Source organism: Saccostrea echinata, unplaced genomic scaffold (genome assembly GCF_033153115.1).
Source record: "Saccostrea echinata isolate AGI-Se365-2 ecotype Australia unplaced genomic scaffold, CSIRO_AGI_Sech_v1 ptg000030l, whole genome shotgun sequence".
Lineage (NCBI taxonomy): Eukaryota > Metazoa > Mollusca > Bivalvia > Ostreida > Ostreidae > Saccostrea > Saccostrea echinata.
This window is the reverse complement of record NW_026889779.1, coordinates 22,608,746-22,632,040: the sequence shown is the minus strand read 5'-3', so window position 1 is coordinate 22,632,040 and position 23,295 is coordinate 22,608,746. Positions and strand designations below refer to the sequence as shown.

At 33.5% G+C, this 23,295-nt stretch overlaps 1 protein-coding gene across 1 annotated transcript; it reads right to left on the bottom strand.

Annotated features, from left to right (window-relative positions):
- LOC133197538 (uncharacterized) lies at positions 1 to 23,137 on the bottom strand. Its single transcript, XM_061333621.1, has 10 exons — positions 23,073 to 23,137; positions 16,716 to 18,017; positions 13,925 to 13,985; positions 12,893 to 13,071; positions 11,534 to 11,720; positions 11,052 to 11,207; positions 9,287 to 9,482; positions 8,980 to 9,110; positions 7,189 to 7,349; positions 1 to 205 (listed from the first exon to the last, which is right to left on the bottom strand). Exons 1-10 carry the CDS (start codon positions 23,125 to 23,127, stop codon positions 180 to 182), a joined length of 2,454 nt encoding a protein of 817 aa, XP_061189605.1. The 5' UTR covers positions 23,128 to 23,137; the 3' UTR covers positions 1 to 179.
- Positions 23,138 to 23,295: the final 158 nt, after the last annotated feature.

Sequence of the window (23,295 nt, the reverse complement as noted above, 5' to 3'; positions counted from 1 at the left end):
TTCAAAAATATTAATTTTATTCGTTTTTCTACACACATAAAATAATCTCCAAGGATCTCTGATGGTCTCTTTCACCCAAAACTCTGACAAAAGTAAAGTAAAATTTATTAAAACTGGACTAAATATCAATCTTCTTAATTGGCCTACTTACAGCACCCCTAATTTGATGATTCTCAGGATCAAAACTCAGGCTTGATCTTCAGTTCTAAAAATACACAAATACCAAATGATAATTTGAAGGAAATAAAAACTATATACTAGAGGTTTCAGGTCTATCTCTCTTCCTAATTTGTTGATACATCCCTGCTGACATCAATTTGTGACTGATAGCAAAGGCAGCTCAAACTTGAATCAAGATATATGACATGCAAATTCAGTAAATCTAAGATCATGGCTTAATGGAATCTTTTTGTGACAGGATATTTCAGTAGCTCCTACATTTCATATGTGTAAGATACAGCTGAACTTTGGTATCTCGAACACAGATATGGATACCGGTACGACAATGTTATATGTTATATATATGTTGAAGTGATTTAGAAGTCCCAAGCACTTTTTCCTTAAGTATTTTACCCACAGCATCTCAAACCCTTTGAATATCTCAAAGTTTTTTCTCGGTCCCATTGAGTTTAAGATAATGAGGTTTGACTATTCTTAGACATAAGAGGATATATAAAAGAGTGTTAGCAGATTAGAAACCTTTATTTGAAATGCTTTTGGCTGATTCTGACTTTTTTTGACATTGCTTCAAAACTAATACAGATGTTTAAGAGCAGTATGGGAAAAATATTTTCCATTATTGATAATAGAAAGGGAAAAAAAACACTATGGACTAGACCAGGATTCAAATCTAAGCTATCCTTTACTTGAGACATGTGCTCTACAGAGCTATCTGGCCACCTGCAAATGATCCTGTCTGATTGTCACAATAGCTTCATGATCATTCTTTCAAGTGAAGATTAATTGCATGATTTTAAACAAAGGTCAAGTTAATTACAGAGAATAGGAATAAAAGATTAATATTTTCTGTTAACTTTTTTTTCAAATTCATGTATCATTCTGCATTTCCTGTAATACTTTGTACTAATCAATATAAAACTGCCAGTCTTTGATTCAAATAATAGGCACTGGTGTATTTAGTTTTTAAATAGCTTTGAAACCAGTAAACAAAACTATTAAAAAATTGCTAAGTCAGAAGTTATAGTTTTTAAAATTATCAGTGTATTAATTCCATATGACTTGTCAGCTCAGCTCAGCTACAAATGTTTAGGTTTAGAAGCTGACATTTTGCACACTGAGCATACTTGAAGGTAAATTTTGAAGCAAGAATAAAGCGCACTGCCACAGGACATGATATGCCCATCAGATATTTTAAATATTTATCATAAACAGATAAGTGTGCATGGCAGAAAGTCATGTAAACCTTGTACAAAGAAATTCAATAATTTCTCCATTTTTAATGTTTGATGTGCATCTCCTAAGCTGTAGTTATAAATAAGAAATAATAATACAATTTCTCAATTGTCATTGCACAAATGCCCAATCTGCAAATTTGTTCATTGAATTGTTTACAAAAGATAAACAATGCCACTGCCTAATAAAAAACATCAAGATACTTATCATTATGTTTATAACTTTTGCATCCATCTGTCATTTCAGTAAGACATGATACTAAGCAATCTGGTTGTTCAAGTTCATTCATTATGCTCACACCAACAATCAGTGGTTCATGAGGTATAGTGTATAAAATGTCCTCATTGTTCAATTATGAGAGGAAAATTAAATACATGATACCACATATGAGTAAGAGATGTATACATGTGTACAAAATATAGCAAGAAACACGGAATAATTTAGGAGATCATCTAAAAAAATCATTAGAAAAATAAGCTACATCTTCCTTGTTATCTTTATTACCTGGATCAACTAGCAAATTTGAATGAAGAATATCTTGAAAAATTATCAATGGGTAAGATACGGTTCTTGCAAGGTACCTTGCTTATGCAATTTTTCAAGATATTCTCCATTCAAATTTGCTAGTTGATCCAGGTAATAAAGATCGACTCATGTGATGTTTAAAAAAAGAAGATTAACGGTAATCATTTCCGGAATAACAGCTGAATAAGGAGCGTGATTATGATTACGCCCATGACAAAAGATCTTCGTGGCAATACTTTTAAAACAGAGAAAGAATAAGATAAAGATGTGATTTTGCAGAGTGCTGGTGAGCGTCGACGCAGATTTTTTTTTTTATCCCTGTGGTTTTTTTTTTCTTTCGACACGTCTACCTTTTGCCGTAGTTCTGAACACTGAAATCTATTTCATGAATAAATTTAATTCATGTCTGGCTCTTTATGTCCTCTAGTTTTATTTAAAATATTAGAATTTTATTTGAGATCGGTTTCTTTACTATAGGATCTACATCTATGAATAGATATTCATTTCCTAGAAGCTTCAGACAGCGTGATTTTCTAAGTGATAATGATGAATATAGGCCTATATGGATGAACAGATAAACGTATGCGATTTTCATATATACGTGCATAGACCAGTTTGAGGTCGCATGCTTGACATGAACGTATTTTTAAAAATATCGCAGAGGAAATTGTTTTCCTCAGTAAGATCTTCTCTAGCATTTTCAACTCTTACATCGACCATGTAAACAATGAATCGTCGGCACAGATATTGCGGAAGCATTTGTTGTGGTAAAATGTTTTATGCGTCGTATTTGGTAAAAAATTGAAACTTAACACACTTCTTCTGACAGAAAAGAAAAGTTTCTTTACAAATCTAGCAAAAAATACGCGTGTAAGAATAACAGACGAAACTCAGAGAAGTTAATTCTAACAAACGAGGTACTACGGAGGTACCAGGTATACCAGAGAGAAAAAAATTATTTTGAGCACATAACGTTACATTAAAAAAAAAATTTCAACTCATCATGCTCACGGGAATATATTTGAAAAATGAATTTAATTTTTTTAAAATTCAGGAGGACATGAACAAAGACGCTTCACCTCAGCATATTTCATGAACTGTGTGAGGTAGCGCTTTATAAATGTCATTCAACGCGATTTTCAGCAACAAACCATCAGATTAAAATTTATGAAATCTTTTAATATTTTAGGAAGGGGGGGGGGGTATTGAAATGCATGTAGCGTAAAAAAGAATGTGATGACCCCACTTCATATTTTAACCATAAGTCACTTATAATAATTGTTACAAAATACATTAATTTTAGGAAAATTCATTGGGCAATTTTTTTCAAGACGTTGAAAACTGCTCTTGGGGCGAAAATATTACTGCAAATTTACAATGACTACTCCCCAAAGCAACTGTGGCATTACTACATCTATGTATAGTTTCCGATACAATTTTTATTTTCAATGAATATAAAGCATATTATTTAATATCTGGTGAGAATTATTTAATTTGTTTCAATTTTGATACCTGTATGGCATACTTAAAATTCCACTACATAAATATCAAAATATTGAAAAACGGTGGTTACCATGGCAACCATATCTTTCTTATAACCCTGATGACCTTGGTTGACATTTTCATATTATGATACCATTAACGTAAGGCAAATTATATGTAAAAATGAGAAAAATTCATAGAGCGGATTTTTTTCATGGACCCTTGCAATCTCTTCCTTAATTAAAGGCATAGTGGCCTAACTTTTAAGCACTGCACGCCTTCTACCTGAGATGCATCAGCTGACAAAGTTTAATGATTCTAGGCCTCATCGTATTAAAGTTTTTAGCTGGGCATGAAAAAGCTGACAGACAGACAGATGGACGGATATGATCACCATACCATAATACACCCTGTCATACATGGGCGTACATAAAGGGTTGCATACATTTGTGTATGAAGTCATGGATACCGTTAACTTGAAATGAAAGAAAAAGTGAGCAAGCTCACATACCCCACGCTCCCCCAAAACTCGACAATGCAACATGTAATAAATGGCACTGTGTATTTTAAATACACAGTATAATTCAAAAAGGGGCACTACTTGCAAAAAATCATTACATCAAAACTTCTTGCATATAAGGACATTCAAATCTTTGTATGTTACAAATTTAATTGGGTTGAAGTTTCTAGATAAATAATGGAATCAAAATTTCTTGGTTATATACAAATCTATACATTATGTCTGAAATACCTACAAAGTTTCAGGAAATTCAGTGCAGGAGTTATGCTGACAAACTTTATTTAAATTCCTCAGTGATTTTGATTTGTTAATGAGTGTAAGTCCATGTCCAACACATGACAATTTACCCATTTAAATAATTGATGGAAACAAAATTATGATGTAGTCATATGAATTTGTTTATATACTGTACTTATGAAATTATTTAAGACAAAGCACCAATTTAAGGGGATGGGGTGGGGTGAGAACTATCCAAGATTTTGTGTGTGTGTGTGTGTGTGAGGGTGTGTGTGTGTGTGTTAAATCATTAATATTTTGATCTCAAAATCAATAGGGGTCTTTTAAGGTCATAAAATATTTCACATAAATTTCATTACAAAAGCTGATTCCAGTGGATTTCCTTATTACTAGCTGGAAAGTTTCTTCAATAATAGGCAAAACTGTTAAGGTAAAAATAATTGAATCAGAAATTCCTGGTAATATGCACATCTACATACTGTGTCCTAAATATCTGCAAAGTTTAACCAAATTCTGTGCAGTGGTTTAAGAGGAGTTGCACTAACAAACTGTTCATCTCTATATTCAAGATATGGCCAAAAATCTAAGTTCAAAAGTGCCAAAAGAGCCATAGCTGCCTTACCGACGACATGGCCGACTCAAGAATTTAAAAGGAAATTACCTGTTTCTATTTATAGATATACTGTACCTTTTCAATTCATGAGCAAACTATGTAATATGATTTGAGGACGAGTGTTATATTTTCATAGTTGCAAGTATGTCAAATGACAATCATTTTACTTGTTCAATACTCTAATTCTGAGACAAAAGATTTATGCAGAAAATCAATAACAATAAGTTGCTATGAATTTGCAAAGAGTTGACTGTCTTTTTCCAAGATACTTGCAAAGTGTAATTTGTATATTATAAGTTACTGAAATTGTGTATATTATAAAACATAATTAAGAAAAACATAGAAAAGATACACAAAGAAAAAAAATTAAAAAAAAACATGAATGGAAAAATGTGGGGCTCGAACTAGCAATCACCATATTTACATTCCAGCAATCATACCGCTGTGCCAACAAAGTCAATGATGTCAAGTTGATAAATTTAAGACAAATTGCTAAATCTTACGATTATATGAGAAGAAAAATTTAATATACATTTTCATCATTTTCAACATGAAGACCACCTTTAATCAAAATTATCTAAAGGGAATGAAGTGCAGACATATCCAAATAAAATTATTCAAAAGTTGTTTTTCTGGTTAAGGGTGGTCTTTGGCAACAGTTTGTCATCGTTAGGTGGATACCTCAATATTTACTATATATTCTATACAAACTGGATAATTTTCAAATTTATCATATGAGGGAACTATTAACATTTCAATATCATTATTGTGTGATTTGGTCTAAAGCAGGTATAAACTAAGACTGTATGACAAAATTTTGGTTAAAAAATGTATTTAAGAAATCACTAGTAGAGTAGGCGAAAATGCCAATCAAATGCGCTATGGCTCTTCCCAGAAAAATAAAGGAATCAGAATTTCCTGGTAATATGCACATCTACACATTGTGTCCTAAATATCTGCATAGTTTGATGAAATTCTGTGAAGCGGTTTATGAGAAGTTGTGCTGACAAACTGTTCATCTCTATATTCAAAATATGGCCAAAAATCTAAGTTAAAAAATGCTGAAATTCCCAGAAAAAATAAAGGAATCAGAATTTCCTGGTAATATGCACATCTACACATTGTATGCTAAATATCTGCAAAGTTTGACGAAATTCTGTGCAGCAGTTTAAGAGGAGTTGCGCTGACAAACTGTTCATCTCTATATTGAAGATATGGCCGAAAATCTAAGTTCAAAAGTGCTGAAATTCCCAGAAAAAATAAAGGAATCGGAATTTCCTGGTAATATGCACATCTACACATTGTGTCCTAAATATCTGCAAAGTTTGACGAAATTCTGTGCAGCGGTTTATGAGGAGTTGTGCTGACAAACATTTCATCTCTATATTCAAGATATGGCCAAAAATCTAAGTTCAAAAATGCCGAAATTCCCAGAAAAAATAAAGGAATCGGAATTTCCTGGTAATATGCACACATTGTGTCCTAAATATCTGCAAAGTTTGACGAAATTCTGTGCAGCAGTTTAAGAGGAGTTGCGCTGACAAACTTTTCATCTCTATATTCAAGATATGGCCAAAAATCTAAGTTCAAAAGTGCCGAAATTCCCAGAAAAAATAAAGGAATCGGAATTTCCTGGTAATATGCACACATTGTGTCCTAAATATCTGCAAAGTTTGACGAAATTCTGTGAAGCGGTTTATGAGGAGTTGCGCTGACAAACTTTTCATCTCTATATTCAAGATATGGCCAAAAATCTAAGTTCAAAAGTGCCGAAATTCCCAGAAAAAATAAAGGAATCGGAATTTCCTGGTAATATGCACATCTACACATTGTGTCCTAAATATCTGCAAAGTTTGACGAAATTCTGTGAAGCGGTTTATGAGGAGTTGCGCTGACAAACCGTTCATCTCTACATTCAAGATATGGCCAAAAATCTATATTCAAAAGTGCCGAAATTCCCAGAAAAAATAAAGGAATCGGAATTTCCTGGTAATATGCACATCTACACATTGTGTCCTAAATATCTGCAAAGTTTGACGAAATTCTGTGAAGCGGTTTATGAGGAGTTGCGCTGACAAACCGTTCATCTCTACATTCAAGATATGGCCAAAAATCTATATTCAAAAGTGCCGAAATTCCCAGAAAAAATAAAGGAATCGGAATTTCCTGGTAATATGCACATCTACACATTGTTAGCTAAATATCTGCAAAGTTTGATGAAATTCTGTGCAGCGGTTTATGAGGAGTTGCGCTGACAAAAAGAACAGGACTGACGGACTGACTGACTGACACACTGACTGACACACTGACTGACGGATGGGTCAAAAACATTATACCTCACACAACTTGTTGCGTGGGGTATAATTACCCCTGATTGAGATACATGTATATAATTTACTTTTGTTTTGTCCTGATGTTTCCACTGGTGGTAGGGTATCTACCTTCTGACCCCCACTTGTCTTGTTTATAGAGATGTATGCTGGTAGTTTTCTCTGCTTTAGTGGGATGTTTTCAGAAGTTTCATCTAAATCATCAGGTAACTTCTCTAAGGCTGCATTTCTGAAAAATATGCCAGTCCAACACGTTTATTCAAGAACTCCTAATTTAATAATCATGACGGAATTTGTCAAGCTTTACCTAAAACAAAAGTACCAGATATTTTAAACAATGAACACAACTACAAGATGTTACATCTAATGTATAGACCTTTCCAACATACATGTACATGTAGTTTTATGCTTACATTAGATATTTATAAATGTTTTTGATTGAGAGGTTTGATTTGATAAATTTAATAATTCTGTAAAAAAAGGTAATGTACGAGGGGTTATCAAAAAGTTCGTGGACTAGCGCTATAAAAATAAAACCGCTATATGTACATCAATGAATTTTTAGATATTTAATAAGCATCATCCTTTCTATCTGTAGAATAAACTATAAATCATGTTTTATTTTTTAGTGAATCGTAAATGTTTTGTAAGCAATGGTATGTCCAGGCGGTGCAACCTCGAAAAGAACGTATTTTCTACCTGAGTGTAACTGAGAAAAACTTTTCTTATATGAGCATTTGTCATCCAACACTCCCATTAATTCACTCATGTGATATGACACAATTTTTTCGTAAAAGTTGCAAGTTTTACCTCATTCTATACATTCAATGATATTTTATCGTAAATTTTATTTTAAATGTCCAAACAATAAAGGGGTTAAAAATGACGTCGAAAGGGGTTTGGGTGTCATTTTAAAACATCCTATAAGTTTCAGCCCCTTAACAACCTGGCATAGCCTTAGAAAATGTTTAAACAGGCTACAGAGAAATAAAATTCATCCAAAGTACTTGTTTTTAAATACCAAAAGAGATTCAGCAAGAAAAGAGACACATGGTTAATATCGATTTGTAGTCAAGGTGTCCAAAATCAGTCACGTCGAAAAGTGACATTGATCATTGGTTGACACTGAAATCCGAAAAGAAAATTATGTGGCAAAATCAAGCGAGGATCTTTTCCTATGTATAGCTTTAATATTTACAATATTAATGCATTAAAACTAGGAGTTCATGACATTGTAAAGTCATATAAACAAGACAGATTTAGGTCTTTACTTTACTCCAGAGAATCTCACCGAGATAAGTGTATTGAGGCAGAAGGAGCGTGCATTGAGAAATAATGACGTTGTCGGACGTCACGAAACAAAATGGCGACAGCACCAGGTGATCATATAATGCCCTTTTTATTTAATGATAATTTGGAAAATAATCAACATATCAAGCTGAAATTTTCAACACTTCTTCAAATTTTGTTGTTTTATGTTCCCAATGAATTTTGTAATCAACGATTACATAGTATTAATTTAATCACATCAGTCCACAAACTTTTTGATAACCCCTCATATTTGTGAAGTGTGAACCAACTCTTCTTCGCAATTTACCTCACAATTTAAAAAAAAAAAAGAACCTTAAACATTAATGGGACAACAATACAAACCATCATAAGTGATACATGTAGATCTTAAAGAATAATAGTAATCAACAGTTAGAAACAAGAGTTACATGTGAGACATATATTAAAATGTATAATTTAGATCAAATGCCTAAAAACATCAATAGCACTGTATGAGTACATGCATACCTCTTCACTGAACACAGTTATTACAATTGTTAAAAGTTCAATTTGTACAAATGTTTATATACTTAGTGTTGGTTTCTGATGACTTTCTTTTCCTAGTTTTCTGTTTATGATGTTTAAGCCTGCATTTGTCTCCATCAGGACATGATCCACTTGCAGCAAATGATTGGCAGGTTAGTGTATGTCTCTTCTTGCACTAAAAAAAGCATTTCCCAAACACATACAGCACACAGGTTTTGTAATTGTTCATTGGCATTAAATATTATTTTCACATCTACTTGAATGGAAAAACCAGTATAGCCTCATTTGTTTGGAAATCTATCAAGCTGTTTGATATAATTAAGATAGCACCTTTCGCTACACAAAACTTACCTTTGCCCCTTTAGAACAAAATCCCTGTAGAAAATCCTGACACACCTCAGCATTCTTGTTGACCTTGACATGGAGGTATGGACAGTTATCTCTACTGCAGACCCCTCGTAAGAAGTAGGAGCACACTGGCATTTTGTCTTTGTCAACTTTATGAGAGAAAGGACAGTCAACAATATTGCACGTCCCTCGCAGGAATCTGCATAAAAAATCAAATCAAATCAAATCAGAGAAATGAATAATAATGTTACATGTCAACACCCACAAGGAAATCTTTTCATCTGTTTTTTGATTGATATAATTCATATAAGTTGAAAAGTTGACTCATTTTAGAAAGAAAAGTCACAAAAGTGCAAGTTTTTCTAGACATATAAGTACACAAGTTTAAAATAGCTCCAGACAGCTAAAAACTGACAGGTTATCGATGTAATTTATTACAGTATAATACTGGTACCGGTTATAATGATATTTATTTTGCATCACCTGGTGAAAAATAATGTATTCTTGTAAATGTGTGAAGAAGCAATGTAAACAATGAAGAGGCCATGGACCTTGACAGTATCAGACTATGGCCAACTCATCCCCAATTTGGGGCCTGGATTCAGGACCCTGGAGTCACAAAGAGCTACATGTAGGTTCACTTTATGCATAAAATGGCCCTGTCCTTATATCAATTAATTGACTATCACCCTCTATCCCATTTCATATATCAAAATAAAGTAGAGACTTAGTGCTTTCATTTCCTTTAACAAAATTTCTTTTGGAGAATCCAGGTATTGGAAAACAGGCTTTGAGAAAATGCAATGTTCTTTAATTTCGCAGAAAATGTGTGTATTTGACTACCATCAGCAAAGAATTAAAATATGAGCACAGCCCACGATCCAAAAATTAAAGCATGTTTTGTGATCTTCAGAAACAGATCTTTCATTATGTAATTGCATATTTTGGATCAGAGGTTGTGCTCTATATGTAATATTGAAAAAATACCTCAACTTTTGGCCATTTTTAAGGGAATTTACAGGATATAGGAAAAATGACGCATTTTATGACGTCATAATGCATTGACTAGAGAAAAAATTACGTCATGTTCAATAGATACACAGTCACCAAGGGTCCAAGTTATAAACACTGCATTTTCAACCAAAACTGAACAGTTTCGATTTTTCAGACATTCTCAGGGCCAAAAAAGGCCCTAAGTGGCTCTTGCTCTTTCAAAATTTTGCTAGAAAACTAGCTCTCATTAGAGTTATGTACAAAACAATTTGCCTGCTAGATGACAATAATAAGAAATAGATAATCAACTTAGCCCCACCATGGGCCTCAACCACAAACCAAAGGGACATGAATTTGACAATATTGTCTGAGGGCTTAAGGTTTGCCTGCTGTGTCCAGGCTTATACAGGAAATTGTTTTGAAGACTGTATGATCCTGTTTATGGTCTCAGGTCCTGAGAGGGCTATGGTCATGACATTTCTCTTTTCTACTCCCCCTCATCTAGATCTATAGATACTATATATGAAAATTATTTAAAATTGATTGAGCCATTTTTTTTTCTAGAAAAGAGGCTGAAAGTGTTCAAAAGTTTCAAGCAATGCACAACAATACACTAGAATGGATAGCAATAGGACTTGAGTGGTTAAGGTGATCTAAAAAAATCAATTTGGAATGCATTGCTCAACATTTATTTTTTCACAGACCTGTTCATTTTTCCCCCAGTGTAAAAGATACATGAATAAGCTACATGTACAAATAGCACTACTGATCTCACCTTGTACATACAGCCACTTTTTCTGGGTCATGGATGTACTTGCACTTATCCCCATGATTGCACTTCCCGAATCGGTTGTAAAACATACAATATTGCTCAGTCTTCTTTTTCTTGAATTTGGTTGCAGCTGTTTGAATGCTCTTTTGTAAGACTCGACTACATAAAAAATTAAAAATATTTTTCACAGACTACATGCACCGAGGATCTATGAAAAGAAATTATATGAAAATTTATGCACATGTACAATACACTACCATGTATTTTTATAACCAGTATCAAATTACACCAATGTAACATTTCTACAGTTATCTGGCATGTTACACTTCACACATAAATTTCTGATCTTAGTAAAACAGTTAGATGGCTAGGATATTCTCATCAAGCACACCTGACCTATACATAATTACTACATGTATTAAACTGCCTAAATCAAGTCACTCTTCAGTTTCATCACACATAACTAATTCAGTAGTTACTAGTACCTGGCAAGTATCCTCATGGTGAAGTTGTGGGAGTTTATTGTTTTTGCAAGGTGCTGAGATTTCCATTCTCTGTTTACTTGAGGAGTAAGGCTAGATTTCCATTTTCTATTTACTTGAGGAGTAAGGCTAGATTTCCATTTTCTGTATACTTGAGGAGTAAGGCTGAAATTCTTTTTCATCACTGACACTGGAATACAAGACATTGATGAGGTAAATTTTAAACTTATTGCAATGGTAAATTTTGCATTTTAGATGAAACTGTATACAATTTCATTTTTACACTCATGTTTTGTGGGTTCATTCTCTGTTTACAAACTTTCCAAAATTTCCCACATAGCAATACATGTATTCCACACCTTATTAAACAGTTTGATGAAACAGAAGGATTTTTTGATGATAAGAATTTAAAACAAACCAGATGTTCATATCAATATATCAAAGGTTTTATGTATTACAATCTAGAACTGTCTGTAATATAAATGTTTACACTCTAAATAATTGTATATCTTAAATCTGCATTTTTCAAAGCTTTTGTATAATTATGCATCAAATGAGCAAGTTTAATTATATTTATTTAATTTAATACATGCATTTATACTGTCAAGCCAAAACATTGAAGCATAAAATGATCATCATATGCAACATTGAATGTATGCTTCAGACAAAAATATTCACTGATGCACCGTGTGTGCAGGTTTGGTTTGATTACCCCTGGTCCCTTGTCATAATCTACAATTCTTAACAAAAATGTTAAATGTTGGTCAGGCCCCAAAGACCATAAACTGAGAACAGACTTAAGTCAAAATTTCAAATCAGTATAACTTTTGAAATAATTTTGATAAGGAAACGGAATTTTCATCATATGTTAATATTTGAATATTATACAAACCTGCAAATTTTTAAGCACACATGTTAAATAAAACTCAAGTTATTCAAAATCAAGTTTTTGACTTAAGTCTGTTCTCAGTTTATGGTCTTGAGGCCAGATGCATGAATCAATGTATACACCAAAGAAACATTCAAAAAGTACCAGGTAACACATTGTACAAGTTGGTTTGGGTTTCACATGTGATTAGCTACGAACAAACTTCTGAGCTAAAGTAAGGTATTTAACTGTATATAAAATTGGTCATATGAAGCACCTGAAGCATGCATCAGAATAAGTACTGGTATTTCTAGATGCATGAAATTTGGTTATGGTAACACTTATGATAAGCTAAGACCAGACCTAAAGGATGAGCAGAAAGTTGCATCTATACATAGAAATAGATGGGAGCTAGGCAAACACAGATGTTGAATACAGTACAAGTATACAAACCCCCTTTTCCAACAAGTTTATTGATAGGTGGGATAACTTACCTCTGCCCCTCCTAGCCTGGCTCGGTGATGCATGTGTTCCTGCTAGCTGTGACTGACTCGTTCTGTATACTCTTCCATCAATCATCACCAGGCACTGACCTTGAAGTACTGAGGCCATTGCCCTTGTGACCTGTCCTGATCTCACTTCTGGTAACTGTCCACGCTTATCCAACTGATATCTGTTTTGGTGGAAATCAAATCAACTTTAGCAAATTTTAGGAAGATATTATTTTGAATTGCACAGTCCTGTAATCCTATTTGAGGAAAGTTATGGTGACTTTGAATTTCTACACATTTCTCCTTGACCTCACAAAAAATCTTCACCTTTATGCTGTATCATGATTATTACTTGATCATAACCAACTACAAATCATCAATGTGTACACTGTATCTCTTCATGCATGTTACTTGAATTATTTTTCTGGATAACAGAAGGAGTGATAGACCACCAAACAAAAGGTCTTCATCAATGATCCAAGAGTCAATAGAAATGTTGCCTCTCAACATTTACATTTAAGTGGCCAGAATATATTAACATGTATAATACATGGCCGTAGGAACCGGGGGCCATGCCCCCCCCCCCCCCCCCCACCAATAATTTTGCCAATATATAGATTCCTATAGAAAACATAGCTGCTCTATGTTTGTGCCCCCTCAATAAAAATGTCTGATGACCTTTTTTTTTTTTTTTTTTTTTTTTGCTTGTCAAGGAATTTTTGGTAGTTGATAGTGCCCCCTTAACTGAAAATGTATGGCTGTGCCCCCCCCCCCCCCCCCCCAAACTGAAATTGCTTCCTACGGGCCTGTAATATTACTGTAGATACCTTATTCTATGTTAGTACGTGAACTAAATATTGCAAAATGACTTGTATATGTCAAATAGTGAGAATTTGATTTTGTGAGTGGACTGTTGATCAGAGTTTTCACATGTATTTCATCAATATGAAAATAAGAGAGCACACAACCTTGCATATGTTTGGGAATCTAAAGTTTTAAAGCACATGTTTTCCCAATGAACAAACTACTTCTTACCTTGATTTCTTCAATGTTGTGTTGTGTAGCCTTTTCACTTTCTGCTTATATCTCCAAGACTCTGTCAGAGGAGAAAATACCTTGGCTATTTTTTTTTTTTTTTAACAAAAAAGTTAATATTAAGTACTCAACATTTGATCAAACTCACAGAATTGATACCAAATACTAAAAGAATGGGAAACAAGAGGCCCAAGGGCCTTAACGGTCACCTGAGTATAATACAACAATTTAGAAGTTAAATACACTGATAGATGAAGCTTTGTTGCCCTAAAGCAAGAGAAGTAGGAAGATCAGGATCAACAAAATAATTAGTCTAGTATTCAGTATCAACTCATAAATTAAGTTCTAATCTGTCCCCCACTGAACACTATCACATGCAGACTATAAACAAACTATTAGTGCTTCTGTACTATTTTTAAACCCATATTAAGACCTCTAGCATTGACCTTTCTTATGGTCTTTGAAGAACTTTTAATAAGATAAGTTATTTTTGTCTCATTTTTATTTATCTATTACTTACAGGTCTACCTGATTATTAAAACTAAGAAAATACTTTTTGAATTATATGATAAACATTCTTGCATAATTATCTTATTCTATTAACCTTTCAAATACATTATTTACAGTGATTAATTATCAAAGGTGAATGGAAAAGGGGAATAACTTCTCTCAGTAGAATACAAATTAATAGAGCCCTGCCCAGGACTAGAATGATGAGACAAATGGTCCAGATGTTCAAAAATCTGGTAGAAATACGCTTACTTATATCATTTAAACTTTTACTCAGTTTTCTTCCGATATGCCAAGAAGCAGAGAAGAATTTCACAGGTACAATGCATTTTCACTACAGATTCAACAAAGCCTTAACCTGACAACCAGAACCCAAGACCAAGGGTCAAGAAATTTACAAATTTGGAAGAGTTACCCTCATCATCAGAACTATGGACTTCAAAGAATTAACACTTTTCCACTATATTATCAAAAGCACCCCCCCCCCCCCCCCTCATTATGCCAGAACCCCTGACCCAAGGACCACAAGATTTAAAAATTCTGTTCGAAGCTCCCATTTTCATCATACCTAAGAAATTTATTTATCAGCTCAACGCTAAGGAGCAGACATGATTAATTAACAGAATTAATGCTTTTTCACTATTTAATCAATAGAGCCCCCCCCCCCTTCCTCAAAAACCCCAAAAACTGAGGCCATATATTTAAAAATTTTGGAAGAGGCATCCTTGCCTATCATAATCATGAACTTAGTTTGTTTAAATAATCTCCAGTAGCAGAGAAGAAGATTTTCAAAGAATCAATGCATTTTCACTATATAATCAATAGAGCCCCGTCCTAACACCAGAACCCCTGACCCTGGGGCCATGAAATTCACAATTTTTGAAAAGGCATCCTTGTGCATTATAACCATGCACTTAGTTTGTTTAAATAATACCCAGGAGCAGAGAAGATTTTCAAAGAATTAATGCATTTTCACTATATAATCAATAGAGCCCCACCCTAACATCAGAACCCCTTACCCAGGGGCCATGGCTTTCAAAATTCTGGAAGAGGCCCACCTCTTCATCATAACTATGCACTTAGTTTATCACCTTAATGCCCAGGAGCAGAGGAGAAGATTTTCAAAGAATTAATGCATTTTCACTATATAGTTGAGAGAGCCCCACCCTAACACCAGAACACCTGACCCTGGGGCCATGAATTTCACAATTTTGGAAGAGATACTCTTGCTAATGATAACTATGAACTTAGTTACTTTTTTAAATATCCAGGAGCAGAGAAGAAGATTTTCAAAGAATTAATGCATTTTCATTATATAATCAATAGAGCCCCGCCCTAACACCAGAACACCTGACCCTGGGGCCATGAATTTCACAATTTTGGAAGAGATACTCTTGCTCATGATAACTATGTACTTAGTTACTTTATTAAATATCCAGGAGCAGAGAAGAAGATTTTCAAAGAATTAATGCATTTTCATTATATAATCAATAGAGCCCTGCCCTAACACCAGAACCCCTGACCCTGGGGCCATGAATTTCACAATTTTGGAAGAGGCACTCTTGCTCTTCATAACTATGTACTTAGTTACTTTATTTAATACCCAGGAGCAGAGAAGAAGATTTCCAAAGAAATAATGCACTTTCACTATATGATCTATATAGCCCCACCCTGGGGCCAGAACCCCTGACCCTGGGGCCATGAATTTCACAATTCTGGTAGAGGGCTCAATGCTTATTACAATGATGCCAACAGTTTGACTGCTTGATGTCCTGGAGTAAAGAAGAAGATTTTTAAAGATTGCATTATTTTTGGTGGTTTTAGCCTCACCCCTCAGGCCCCAGGGGGGCAGGGACCATGAAATTCACAATTTTTGTTCCCCTTTACCCATAGATGCTATATGCCAAATTTGGTTGAAATTGGTTAAGCGGTTTCAGAGAAGAAGCTAAAAATGTTCAAATGTTAACACACAACGCACGCCGACGGACGAGAACGGATAGCAATAGGTCACCTGAGTGACTCAGGTGACCTAAAAAACCTTTGCACTGCTGTTAAGATATGCAATGTTTAAGTACTTCATACAACGGAATATATTACTTATATTTTCCTATTCCTCAAGTGAATACTGCTGTACACCCATTAATGGACCTGTGTTATGCTGGATTTCCCAGTTTTCTTATTAAAAGTTTTTTTTTCACCCTAGGAGGTTGTTCAATCCTTCATTTTTTTATAGTTAAGATATAATAATAAACTGCTAAAAATTGTTCTAATGAAAACAAACCTCTTCTTATCCATGTGCTGTATTTAAAATTTCTTGTGGAAGTTCCATGTTTCAGGCCTCCTTTAATATCACGTCCATAAGATCCTGAAGAACTGAACCTTTCCCATGTACTAGTATTCCCTGGAGTATGCTTGCTTTTCCAGGACTGATTTCTGTATGCTGTGTAAGATATCTTGTACTTAGACTTGATGCCACTTGCTGCCCTCTGAGATTTACTTGTTTTTGATTGCCAGGTGTACTTATTGTCAGTCCTGGACTGTGGCTGCCAGCTAAGCTGACCTGAGGAAGACTGTGTATTGCACACATGTGATAAATTATTTTTAGTCCATTTCTTGTCTTTAGAGAATTTTGGATACTTTGGAGTTTTCTTTTTGGCAAGATTTCTAGTTATCTGATCACTAATGGGAGTAACAGAATTCACATTTAACTTTAATGGACACTTTTTGAAAGTGGAATGCTTGTGCTGATTTCTAAATGGCTGCTCATATTTGAGCTTTTCATGTGTCTTAATTTGTTGATTTGTTAAGAGTGGATGATTTTGGCCTAATCTTATTGACTGTTCCCTTTGTAAATTCTTTGTAATGAGATCTGAAATGGGAGTTATAGAGGTGTCCTTCTTAACTCCAAATGGCTTCCACTGAACTTTGGATGGCTGTTGTTTCAATACACTTTTCTTACAAAACTTGCTTCTACCACAAGAGCCCCGAGTGTGTTCTTTATGCCCCCAACTCTGCATATTGCAAGAAATGAGGTCTGATATTGGTGTTTTTGATTTGGGTTTTAATTCTTTAGAATGTCCTGGTCTTGTTGGCAGTGTTGGTTTGTCAAAAGCCATTTCATCACAAGCTTTGGATGCAGAGGCAGCTTTTGAATCTTGACATAATGACATTTCTACATTCTTCTGTGTTTCCCTTTTTTGAGTAATGCACATTTTCAATTTACGAATATTTTCCTCAGTCTCCCTTAACTTGTTCTCTAGCGCTTCTTTCCTCAAAGATTTACTAGCATTTTCTACCTTTCTGGTAGACCCTCTCTGATAGGAACTGTTTGAGGTAGTTGGATTTTGAGCATTTAGAGCCACTTCCTTTATATCTGAACAGTCTTTTTTTGTTAGGAGTTTGTTCTTTACCCAAACATGTGAGCTTGCTGCATTTTCAGTTGGCTGTTTAGGTTCTGCACTAGAGCTGTACCAGTTTCTTTTTGACTCCCTTTGTGGTACTTTGTATCTAGATGAGGATGTTTGTTGTCTTCTTTCAATGGCATTCTTGTTTTGCTTCTCTTTAGTGGCATTTTGTATAAGAGCTGGAAAAGTGCCATATTTATTTGACAAAAATTCTCAGTCTACTATTAAATTGTTATCTGATGCTGATACATTGCCTACTTGCACTTCTGAATTTGAAAAATAACTGAATATTCACAGCCACTTTAAATTTGCATTAAACAATAAAATTTTATGCATTTAATACAAGTAGCAATAAAAAAAAATGGTTACAAATATGTAAAAGCGAAAGTTTTTTAATTCTGGTCAATCCCAATTTTGATTACTTTTAAATATCTTAAAAAACTGCTAGATGATCAATCTAAAGAACTTTATGCTGTAAAAGCATGTTTTTGCCCCATTAAAAGACAAATTTTGAAAATCTTTAGAAATGTACACAATTGTATATATTGTATGAAAATTTTTAATTGACAAAAAATATTATAGTTTGGAAGCATATTATCATCAATGCTTCTTTCTGTGACGTCACAAACTATTTGAACTTTCTGTTATTTTCAAGATAAAGGACAAAATCTGTTGAATTCTGAGTATAGAATATACTGAGCACAAGCTTGCTCCAGATCAATGCTCACATATTTGATTAATATTACAATTCTACACATTATATCAAAAGATAAAGCTGGGGCAGACTTGCGCTTGATGACTTTTAATCAAAATATCGACGTAAAATACACTTTTTCCTCTCAAAATTATTAAAAATTTGAATTTACGTCATCGTCTTGACGTCATATCTAACATATTATGACATCATGGCTGATGAAAATAGATAATGCTCTCAAGTCTGCAGTCCCCCCCCATTTAGAACATAAATATATATATGTTTCTCCATCAACATGATCACAGTTTGATTTTGGGGGCTTTTTATGCAATATCTTACAATGAAAATAAGAAAAAAACAGAGATGACTAGATTTTAGTTCTCAGTCCAAATGAATCATAACTATATTATCCCTCATTTATTGGTAACTGTCTATGTATTAATAGTGACTGTATTCTGATGCAAGTATTTTGATGCAGATTTATGATATTTATAGCCAACATAAAAAATTTCATTTTTTGCACTGTAAATTTATATCCCATTTGGGATATTATATCTCAGATGGGTTATTATTTCTCACATAATCACCGGTGTTAGATAGACCTGTCCAGTGTGAGACAGCAGTGTGAGATTTTTCTGTCTTATTGTGTATTACTACACTGGGAATGTTAACGTAAACATTCCTCCTCATAAAATACTTGTAAAAAATGTCTTAAAAAATCACATATTCTTAAAATGTTGTTGTTTAACTTATTTAGTCAAACTTATTTTCATTCAAAAGATTGTCATATTTTCATTTTCTAAATGGCACTATTTGTAGGTCGCGAAAGGATTCTTCTAAAATGTTACGCTGTCGTTTTTTTAAAATTCCAATTTATATAATTCAGAATGATTTAAGTGGACTGAAATTTATTTTCCGAGGTTACACATACTGTGTAAATCATTTTCAGGTACGATTTCTTTGATGGTGTATTCAGGATTTTAATTGGAAGCTAAATTAAAATAATAAATTTTTCAATGGTGATGACATGGCGCCGTTATTTTGTCTAAAATAATGCGAGAAAAATAATCATTCATTACATACTCATGTGGGATAGTGAAATTCCACCTTAGGGTCAAGATTCACTGTCTAAAACTCGGCAAAGCCTCGTCCTAGACCGTGAATCTTGTCCCCTCGGTGGAATTTTACTATTCCACACTCGTAGTAATGAATGATTCTATTAATCCCAGATGGGTTATTATATCCCATTTGGGCGATTGATCTCAACTAGTTAAAATAATCTAACCATGTCTCGGGACAAGCCCTCACCAACCAGGTCCGTAAGACAATATCATTTTAACGATAGAATGTTCTATCTAGATCCCAGCCTGTTGGCTGTTATACAGGTTGGGAACAATCGCCCAAATGGGATATAATAACCCGTCTGGGATATAATATCCCAAATGGGATATAAATTTACAGTGCAAAAAATTAAAATTTTTATTTTGGCTATAAATATCATAAATCCGCATCAAAATACTTTAAAAGGAATAACTTTTGGCAAGCAAGTTTTTCTGCAACCCTACAGTTGTTAGATTGATCCCCAAGAAGTTTACAAACTTCCGAGGGATCAATCTCTTAAACCATGGTCATACAGAAAAACTTGTTAACCAAAAGTTATTCCTTTATAAGTATCTTGATGCGGATTTATGATATTTAAAGCCAAGATAAAAATTTTCATTTTTTGCATTGTAAATTTATATCCCATTTGGGATATTATATCCCAAACGGGCTATTATATCCCATTTGGGCGATTGGTCCCAACCTGTTATATGTCAACAATGGGTGCTAGTCACTGCGCCCCAAAACCAGAACGCCCCATGCATGAGCGCCCCAAACATTTTTACCGGCGCCCAAGTACAAATATGAGCGCCCCAAATTTAAATCACGAGCGCCCCAAACTTATTTCACGAGCGCCCCAAATAAGCATTTCGAGCACCCCAAGGCTTATTAACTAGTAAAGAAATAAATTATTGGCTTTTTTACATTTCGATGTTATAAAAAAAATATTGATATGAACAATTCACAAGCGCCCCAAATTATATATATCGTGCGTGCACCAAATTTTACGTATAACGAACGCCCCAAGATTTGTAAACTAGCATTATGAAGTTACAAAACGTACTCAAATTCTTTCCGTTTTTTTAAGTACATGTACATATACCATGACCGAAATACATTTTGAATGAAACACAGCAGAGTGAATTTTATTATACTGAATTGTTAAATCTTAATTTAATAATTGCTAGTAAGTAGGTTCGTCTCAAAGATCTACTACACTGTACGAATAGAATAGAATAGACTTGAACACTGATGTATATTTCTGCAGTAACTAATTTATGACCAGAAAATTTCTAAGATTGTCATATATTTATACGTTCAGAAATATTCATTTTCGAAAGATGTAGTCTTACAGCTTTATGACTGTATATATGTATTAATAAACTGGTTTTTCCCTCCATTTGATTCGTATCAGTAAGCCCATCAGTAATGTTAACAAATACGTATACATGCCCTTCCATGTCTTCGTCGCATCTCTCTTGCTATCATCACTTATAAGCTGCAGATCTGTAGCTTTATCATCACTAGTTTGAACATATGTTCTTGTATAGTATTTTAATGGTTTGAACACAAGTTCTAACAACTTATGAGGTTATCACCAGACACGGCTACAACTGTCTGATAAAAACTTTGATACAAAGTTTTACATATTTCTTTACTTTAATTTTGCTGATGAAAGAAATTCGGAATTCATATAATTACAAAATATAAAAGTATTTCAGATACATTGTTGACCAGTCAGGTCAAATTTGGAACTTATCTCCTGTAAATCGGTAATCTTTTCAAGGTACCAATTGTTTGAGAAAAAATTATGCACATGTATTGAACCCATCTATCCATATAAAGAAAGTTATTTATTATAAATCTGTTAAATTTTTACTAATTTTAATGATGGGGTTCAAAATCTCGGTATATCTATCTCGTACTTTGTATAATGCACGTGCCGCGTGACATCAATGATTAATTGTCGTGTACCTGATTATGTAATACATTATATTACACACCTTTCACTAGATCAAGAACTAGCAGACATTCATATCATTTTAGACCAATTCAACAAATATACACCGTAATTCTGGTCTTTCGGCGACATTTTTTAACACTTTACTACCTTTCCATGTGAATTACATCAATCATATCTACACAGATGAATCATAAATGTAATTCAAAATGAATACATTTAAAGCAATAAACAAAAAAATATGAATGAAAATTTGTACACAAATATTAAGCACCCCGTTTTCCATAAACATGATAAATTAAAAAAATATTGTAAACAGTACATCATAGACATCATGACGCAAATTTGGGCAAGCAACTTTTACAATTTATAAAACTTTGAAATGTTTTATTTTTCCAAATTTTTACATGTTTTATTTCCAAATTAATTCAAATTTCTTGATATATTAATTATAATAATAATTTAAAAAATTCAATAGAAAAAAAATAAATAGGTTATTACTGTAGGATATCTAATATTAAATACATTTAATTTAACAAAAAATTATATAGAACCAACAGGGAACTTCTTTAATATAAAAATTAAGATTTTGTCACGATATACTTGAAAACATAAGTTAATTACATGTATATACTTAATTAGAACCGCGATACAAAATGTGAAAACGTGCTAGATAGTACTTCATAAATTTCGGAACCATATATAGGTTCGTACTGGAACAAGGTTTTAACAATAAAATAATAAAGCAACACATATTGAACGTTGTTGAATTATTTATAAAAATGGACTTACCACTTTCTTGCAATGAAGACACTTCATCTCTCAAACGATCCAAAAGAAATGAACAGTCAGTCGACAATTTTTTTTTCATCACAATGTGGTAAAAAATAATTATGAGATTATAATTGAGCGGGCTCCTTTATGTGGGATAAAGGCGGTGCTCAGACTTTGAATCTATCGTTTTTCATTACACAAATAATTAAAAAGTTAATAATTTAAAAGAATATTACACAAGAGTTCTTTGAAGAGGGAAAGTCAAACAAAATAATACTTTGTACAGTTGTATGCAACTAAACATAAGTCAATTTCAACATAGATTAAAATGAAATATTAAAAAAATATATATATAACCATATAAAATCATCACATAATGAGCACCTGTGTACCTGTGTTAGATCGGACGATATTATTTGGGGCGCTCGAAATGCTATTTTGGGGCGCTCGTGAAATAAGTTTGGGGCGCTCGTGATTTAAATTTGGGGCGCTCATATTTGTACTTGGGCGCCGGTAAAAATGTTTGGGGCGCTCATGCATGGGGCGTTCTGGTTTTGGGGCGAAATGACAGTAACCCGTCAACAATACAATTTGAGCTATAGACAAGCCACTGGCAATATTTGAATAAAAATTACATAAAATGACTTTTCAAAACACGTATTTGTTACTTATTTCACCTTGTAAACCGATATTTAAACAAATTACCAGTCAAACTGTTGATTTTCTGGATTAAACTTTGTCTCTCATCTTCTGTTGACATAATTTGGGAGTGTTTTGATTTGAATAACTCGTACAATTAAATATTCGTCTAAAATATATTTGATAAGAATGTTGCGTAGTTATATCGATAAAATGATCATGAAACGGATAATTTGCGTATATTTATAAGTTAGATAGCAGTTGACATTAGGATTTAAAAAGAAAAACT

What these genes read in the sequence shown, in the direction of transcription:
- LOC133197538 (XM_061333621.1), bottom strand. Translation starts at nt 23,127, where the DNA reads ATGTCAACAGAAGATGAGAGACAAAGTTTAATCCAGAAAATCAACAGT. An exon ending in ACCATGAGGATACTTGCCAG is followed by an intron (nt 11,208 to 11,533) that starts GTACTAGTAACT and finishes TTTTTTATGTAG; the next exon opens with TCGAGTCTTACAAAAGAGCA. An exon ending in AAAGTGGCTGTATGTACAAG is followed by an intron (nt 9,483 to 11,051) that starts GTGAGATCAGTA and finishes TTTTTTATGCAG; the next exon opens with ATTCCTGCGAGGGACGTGCA.